This window comes from Parasteatoda tepidariorum, chromosome 6 (genome assembly GCF_043381705.1).
Source record: "Parasteatoda tepidariorum isolate YZ-2023 chromosome 6, CAS_Ptep_4.0, whole genome shotgun sequence".
NCBI classification, from domain to species: domain Eukaryota; kingdom Metazoa; phylum Arthropoda; class Arachnida; order Araneae; family Theridiidae; genus Parasteatoda; species Parasteatoda tepidariorum.
This window is the reverse complement of record NC_092209.1, coordinates 35,107,670-35,115,995: the sequence shown is the minus strand read 5'-3', so window position 1 is coordinate 35,115,995 and position 8,326 is coordinate 35,107,670. Positions and strand designations below refer to the sequence as shown.

The following is an 8,326-nucleotide window of genomic DNA, read 5'->3' as shown; positions in this document are numbered from 1 at the left end:
AGGTCCTGGGTTTGATCCTCGGGCAGGGTTGACTCAGCCTTTCATCCCTTCAGTGGGTCGATAAATGAATACCAAGCATGCTTGGGAACTAAACACTGGGGGTATTGCGTTCGGCTGACCACCTAACCGGAGCATCTGCTTCTGTACCCCAGAGCCCAAGGTCAAGAAAACTGAGATGGGCACAGTAGGCCTTGGCCCTCTATGGGCTGTCGCGCCAGAGTTTTAGTTTAGTTTAACTTCCAAATAATTAGTGCTAGTGACTTTTATTCTATTCAGACTAGAACATAGAAAATAACATTTCATATAAGTTTCTCATACTCACCAATTTAGAAATTACAGAGTGTAATTAGCATGCCTTAACGTACAATCCATACCAAATTTAGTGGTTTTATATGCCAATTTACGGTAATCTTGAATTATAGCTCTAAGCGACATCGCTATATTGTTCTGGTTATGGAAGCAAAAAGAAACCACAAATTAAAATAAGACAAAACTTTTTTATGGGTTTCTGATCACAATACAGGAACATTACATATGTAAAATCAATTTAAAATAAACATAGAAACATGAACAAAAACATTTCTGGTTCACAATGACATTCTTTCAGAAAAAGAAATAATATATCCGCTTATTTGTATGTACATTAAAATATCATGAATATACAATATGAAACATTTTAATGAGTATTTCAAATGTTAAACATAAAACACAATGGTTACAATTGAAAATATACAAGTGCTTCTTAAGATGATGATTATGATAGCTTCTTATGATTTTTTTTATATTTATAATATCTCACACAAAAAGAAGCTTATTAAAATAAGAGTCTCAAAGCAATTAATCTGAAACGATGTTCGTGTCAACACTATTAAAATAATTTTAGTTAATGAGCTCTGCATTGTCTAATACCTACAGTGAAAATATAGATTAAATATGCCTTTTTATAAACTTAGCTTCTTTTTGAATAAGTGTCAGCCGATTTTGACCTACGAACTTTGAACACGCAGCTTCAGTAACTTGGCCACAGTCCCTGAGATCGAGATAATTGAGGTGCGTACAGCGTTTCAGGGCATCGAGACTGGTGTCCGTAATGTTGGAACAAGACGAGACGTCTAACGATTGTAATCGTGCTGATTTTGCTGCTCCTAAAACAGCAATACCCATGTCTGTAACTTTATGACAATGGCTTAGATCCAGTTTTGATAGTAGAGGCAAGTGGTGAGCTAACAATCTTACAGATACATCAGAGATATCGGCTCCCGCAAGTTTAACTTCAGTTAAATGACGTAACCTTGTTTTATTCTCAATAAAACCTGGCCTGGAATCGGGTGGGGCAGCTAGGAGATCCCTTATGACAGAATCATTCAATCCTTCAACCCAGCTAAGGTCAAGGGAACGCAAAAGAGGGCAGTTACACGTACACAGAGCTAAAATAGAAGCAGAGGAACAACCGCTCACGACTAGTTCCTTCATCTGGGGAAGTCTGGCGATGAGCCACGCCAACTGCCTTCGAGATAAATTAGTCCAACTAAGGTTGAGGGTAACGGGTTGTCGTCGCACTATTCCAATCAGCGTGCTAGCTGTTATTTTCTTACGTGTAAGGTCCATCATCCTCCACAGTCTAGGGTCAACAGACCAGCGATTCCAAGTTTTGCAAACCAATTGACAGGTGTACAAGTCTTTTACAGACAGGAACTGAAAAACTGGTAGCATGACTTCCTTTTCAACTGCTAAGTTCTCAGAACCAGGATAAGAATTCCTCATTTTTTCTTCGTTGTTATCTTCTACTATGGGAGCTGGACGAACGACATACTTCGGTTTCTTCAGGTGAGGGCTATCCTGCAGCATAGAGCAGATCTTATTACTTTGGGTGTTTGGTAATTTATCTGGATTCTTGTCTGACTTTATAAGTTTCTCTGCAGAAATTCTTGCAATTTCTGTTTTTTCATCATCAGCGAAGCTGTGAGCAACTTCATGCTTTATTTTGATATCACCCAGAGATTGAACAAATTTCATTTCTTTAAGTAATGGTTTGCTATTATTAGCCTCTTCTGATTTTCCAAAATTCTTCTTTATTAGTAAATTTTTCTTCAGCCCTTTCAAATTCCGGAAGAGTCTTTCACGGGCCGTTTCGCCATGGCGTCTGATCGGCATCCCGATGGGTAGCTTAGACTTTGCTCTTATTTCAAGTTTTTCATTTATATTTTTGACACGCAGTACCTTGCCTTGTTCATTCTTTATGGATTTTTTCAAATGTAAAGGGTATCGTGCACAAGATCGAACATGAGATGGAGAAACAGTTTGTTTCTTAATACGATCAAAGCCTTCTTTGATTTGGGTAGATACGCAACCATTATTGATTTCTTCCTAAAAATTTAAAAGTTTTTTGTTAAAAAATGAAAATGCTGTTCATGTTGCATTGATAATAGTTAAGAGTGTGACACCAAGCAAGCACAAACAAGTCATTTTGAAAGGATTGATGCAGAAAGTAAAAAAGATTTAGCAAGCTTTTAAATTTTTAAACGATGGCCATGCAACCAAGGAGGATACTATTTCCCAACATGCACTATCAAAGCAGAAAACATAAGACAAATGCTAAATGAAAACAACCAAATTTATTATGCTTTTATTATTCAATTAAAAATTCCAATAAGCAGCAACAAAAGAAAACAAGTGCAAAATGAACAATGAGTGAGTTAAACAAAAAGAAAAAAAAAGGAAGATTCAATGATCATGATTCATTGAAAAGTAAATCACAATTAGTAACAATATTTCGACAAAATAAATGCAAAATAAACATCAACATATTAAAATAATAATAATAAAAAGAAAAGACAAGATTATGAATGGAAAATACAAATGTTGCCAAAAAGAAATCATAAAAGTTTTAAAATATGCTATTTTATACATTTGTAATGATTGAAGATAAAAATGGTAAGGCATTTATTTACAAGAGATTAATGAGACTGAAATTTTACACATTTAGAACAAATTATAACAGCGTTTAGAACATGGAAATTCAACACTCTTAAACTCGTGCAAAGAACTCATCAGTTTATCAAATTTTACTACACTTAATGCATATGGTGGGGGGGGGGNGGGGGGGGGGGGGGGGAGACTAGAAATACTTGTATAATATAAAGCATAAATGTTTGTCCCTTTATTTAAAAGGTTTTCATCTGAAAGCAAAATTTTAATTACACATTTAATGACAAAAATGAATAAATTTTTAGATTACGAAAATAGAATATTTAATAATAAAATCTAAAATAAAGTTTAAGGTCAGATATTTCTGAAATGCAATATTTTAAATTTTGAAAAGGTGCTTTATTATACCCGATATGTTATTTATTGCAACTAGAAATAATTGAAATTTTCCAAAAAATTTTTCATGAATAAAATTCAATGAATTCTTGGAAGTATAAAGCTATAACCACATCAACTATAATAAAGTTGATGAATGACATAAATGAATAAACTTTCAGATAAGGAGGAAAATAGAATACTTAATAATAAAATACAAATGAAGTTTGAGGCTAGATATTTCTGAAATGCAATAAGTTTGAAAGTTTCAAACAATACAATTTCAGTACAACATGGAAATAAAGCTAGAATATTGTCCCTATTTTGTATCAGCCATGGTAGTGGAAAATAGGGAATAACTTAATACTAGCATGTATAACATTAACAAAGAAAAAAAAAACTCTGACGTGATGAAACGGTAGTAAGATTTAGAATGTATATATTGGATGGTTTGAAATTTACATAATGAAATTTCCACGAAAGGTGAGGTAGGAAACTATTCTAAATTACAAGAACGCAAAACTAACAATTTACAGAAAATATGCCTTTTGATTATAATTACAGAGCAAATAGTAGCTTATACCAGAAAAGTAAAATAAATAAAAACAATGTTTTTATTAAGATTATGCCAACAATTTAACGGATAAACAAATTAAAACATATAAATACACAAAAGGGAGAGAAAAAAAAGAATAATAGTGAGCATCAACATGATTTACTAAAATGCTCACTCTGTTTAACTATAATATTTACAAAACTCTGAAGAACAGGAACAAATCTAGGATAATATATATTATATCACAAATATCCAAGTATCACAATAATTTTCAGCAGCATTAACATATGAAACTGCCAAATTGTCTTCTCATATCGGAAAACATACTATACCAGTTAATTTCAACAGAAAATAACTTTAAGTGAATCCCACCAGTCTTTAGTACGTTTTGTATTTTTCTGAAAAGAAAAACTGAACTAAATCTTTAGCTATCAACTTCAGAATTTCTCATTAATTTCTCTCAAATTCTAAATAAAAAAAAATAATAACAAAATATTAAATCAGAATTTTTTTTTGCAAATCATACAAATTAAAAGACAAGTGCCAAAATGAAAATAAAATTCCAAAAAGATTAAGTTTTTAGCAATAATAATAAAATAGGAAGAAACAAGTCAAAATTTTGAATAAATACGTAGGATACTGAAATGTAGATTTAAACTACTTATTTTATTCCAAAGACTTGGGAGAAACGATGAATCTTTAATTTAATTCAAGAAGACAAAATATCAAAATAAATATTTTGGGCTAAAAATATTCTTAATTTATTTAGTACAACCAAAACTAAACATTAGACGAACAAGACAGCAAATCACTTTTATTAAACCAATAGTCATGAAGACCTAATACGCAAGAATTAATTTAATTTTTAACATAAAATTTTCCCGTTGGTCATTTTTGCATGAAGTCATAGAAATATCATAGATACGTGAATAAAAAATTACTAACTTTAAACCAATTATTCATATCAAGTATGATTGTATTTAATTTTTGGCATAATGATTTCAAGCCTATTCAATTAATGATGAAATAAAAAAATTAAAAAACAATCAGCAAATATATATGTAGAGCTAATATTAAATTGTAATGAAGTTTTAATATTAAAACGCAAATAAAATTTTTTTATTGATATTTCATTAGAAACATTTTATGTAAATGATAATATAAGAGTTAATTAACTCTATAATAGTAGTATTAAGCTTGTCTATCTTTTATTGACTAAAAGAAATAAAAGTTTTTTTTAAAAAATTACTTAGAACACACACGCAGACAGATAAATAACTTAGTATTTAAGCTAAGAATTTTATTATTAATTGTTTTAGTATGAAGCCAGAGACATTATTGAATCATAAAAGAAAGACTAACTTCAAACCAATTATTGTGAAGTAAGGTCAATGTAGTGTTGCAATCTGGTTGGGTTAGAGACAATATCTCGGTATGTGTATTCAATTTTAGAGAAATTCAAAAAATATCCCAGCATTAAAAACGTTTTTCATTTTTAATTTTCAGAACTAATTTTCTATACAAATGAAGATTGTTTTAAGATGTTGATAATGAAAATTAGTTAAACCATCAATTGCTTTCAACATATTCCCTAATTAAAAAAAATTTCGAGAGGATAAAAGGTCTCTTTACAAATTGAAGAAAAAAACTTAACAAATAAAGAATTGTTTATCAATTTCTGAAGAAAAATGTACTGCAGAAGATAAGTTATTTTAACTCGCTACATAGAATGATTTTTTGAATCTTCATTTATTTTAATAAAAAACTGATGATTGCAAGAATACGAATTTAGTTGTCAAAATTATTAAAGAACGATAACGAAATAACAGCAAACACAAATAAAATACAATTGTGATTAGTAATAAAAAAAGATTCGATTCATACCTCTTTATCAGATAATAAGGAATACTTTCTACTGATAGGTTGCACATTCCCATGAGTGTAAGGAAAATTGTTTTTATTATCTTCTGAATCATAATTTGATTCATCAATCACTTCTTGCTTAATTGGAGGTAACAGTTCAACTTTTACCTGTTAAAATAAGAACATGAAACACTTTCACAGAACATTGTGACAACTTTCTTAAAATTTTTAATAATTACATTGATGGTATAAAGTTCTAGGTACATAGTTAATTCAACTGTAAACAAAATAGTTTACATCACATTACAGACAAATAAAGATAGTTTTTTCCTCACTTCAGATTTATTAATTTTTTAGGATTAGGTTTCACACAAATACACACATATCATTTGTATAGAAAAGCTGAAGAGAGAAAATCTATGTACATTAAACTACATAGGCAACACCGATAAAAGCTTTAAAATTAAAAAGGTTAAGATCATAAGTTTGATTTTTAAAAAAATTTTAATTATGTAGAAAAGAAAATTAAACATAAGCTTTTAAGTTTACAGAAAACCAAGTTATTTTGTTATTAGCGTACAGTGCACAAATAAGTAGAGAAATGGAACACTCTGAATAACTTTTGAACAAATATTCCAGTTTTACGTAGTAGGACTTAATCTTAATGGTTCGAGTTGGTGATCTCAAATATGCTAATAGTTATAATGCAGACAATATTTTCGGTAATGAAACCAGACATAAAAACATACTTTCTCTGAATAAACATATCTCTTTTTTTCCAACAGATTCGGATTTCTGACCCTCAAAATATATGGGGTATCGGCAATCTGGGAAATATGGTTCCAACAGTTTCGTCAGAAGAGCTGCGTATTTCTTCATATTTTGAGAACTTTTTAAGCGAAATGTACAAATTTTAACATTATTTTTAATAATGTAGTTTTATGTTGTAAAATACAAAATTTGAACAAAATAGCTAGAATATTTCCGAAGATAGTATTTTAAATATATGATTCAATTTTAACCACATAAAACTATTCTTTAAAAAGATGCAAAATTCGTATACCTTACAATTTGACTTTTTTAACTTGCATTAAATAAAATAATAAAAAACAATAAATGTTTATTTTTTAGATTAAATTATCGTTGAATAAACGAAGTTCAGAATCGAGTGCAGAAATTTTTCCAATTTGCTTTAAAAGTTCTTGAGATATGACGAAATACACAAAAAGTAAAATTAACTTTAAAGGGTTCAAAATTTTGAACTCTCTTTTGACCAAGCTATTGAAACTATATTTCTCAGAATGCAGCTACACCTATATTTTAGGATCAAAAATCAAAATCCATAGCAAAAAATATGTTTATTCAAAAAAGTAAATTTTTGTATCTTGTTTTGTAAATTAAAAAAAATATAGTACACACTCACTAATTATCATATTTGAGATCACTCCCTTGAACCTTTGAGTCCTAGTATGTGAAAACCCAATCATTAGATCATAATTTATTCAGGGTACTTATTATTAGGTAGTAGGTATTTATTTATTTATTATTTTTATATATTTATCAAAAACTGTGCCTTTTCTGTATCTTATAATATATTTATTTAAACAAAAATATACAAAAAGTTCCAATTTTTTTTTTTTTTTTTTTTTTTGTCTTTTTGATGCGTCTTGACATATTGTTTAAGATAACTTACATGTTTCTTAATTCTCTTAGCTCCCTATATAGCATGAAACATGCACTCAATTAAATAAATTAAAATTTAAAATACAATGTTACATAATGAAACACATTATCCTAATATCATATTTATGTAACACTCACGCAATGCAATTGAAAGATAAAAAAAAAAACAGGACAGGAAAAAAAATACTTCCTTTTAATTTATTTAAAACAAAATGTCAAATATTTTAAATACTAAATTAAAAGTAACTAAACAATTCAAACCTTCGTTAAACTATTAATTAAAGCTTTCAATAAACAATTACTCAAGGGTAATTAATACACTAAGTGAAAAACCCTGAAAATTTTCTATGCAAAATATCAATTTATATACCATACATGCTACGCATAAGATAATTTTAAATAAAATTTACTAATTAAATTACCAACCAACACTAATTCAAGAAAAACTTTGATTGCAATATTGCATTTTAAAATTGCATGAAAATGAATCTCAACATTGGATTTTTAAATCAAGACAAAATGAGTCACGATACAGGATTTTAAAATCTCATGAATATTGAAATCTGATATTGGATTTTAAAATTGCATGAATATGAATCCCGATATTGGGTTTTAAAAACTTTTTAATACGAATCGCGATGCATGATTTTTAGATTGCATGAATATGAATCACAATGCAGAGCTTTTAAATCCTGCATAGATACAAAAATCGATGTTTGATATTACAAATGCAGGAATACAAATCAAATTATTGGATTTTAAAAATGTGTGAATTTGAATTGTGACATTGGATTTTAAACTCTTGTGAATCACAATACTGTATTTTAAAAAAACGTTTTCTAAATCATGTGAATATGATTAGCAATGAATAACTTTTTAATTAGGTAAACACAGAGATCAATGTTTGATATTCAAAATCAA

The 8,326-nt window shown here is 28.8% G+C and overlaps 1 protein-coding gene across 1 annotated transcript in view; it reads right to left on the bottom strand.

The window, feature by feature from the left end:
• Positions 1 to 477: 477 nt before the first annotated feature.
• Positions 478 to 8,326, bottom strand: part of LOC107451805 (lysine-specific demethylase 2B) — a 31,753-nt gene continuing 23,904 nt past the window's right edge. Inside the window, 2 exon segments of the mRNA XM_021147955.3 lie at positions 478 to 2,367; positions 5,744 to 5,890. Coding sequence (XP_021003614.3) covers positions 928 to 2,367; positions 5,744 to 5,890 — 1,587 coding nt within the window. The 3' untranslated portion in view covers positions 478 to 927.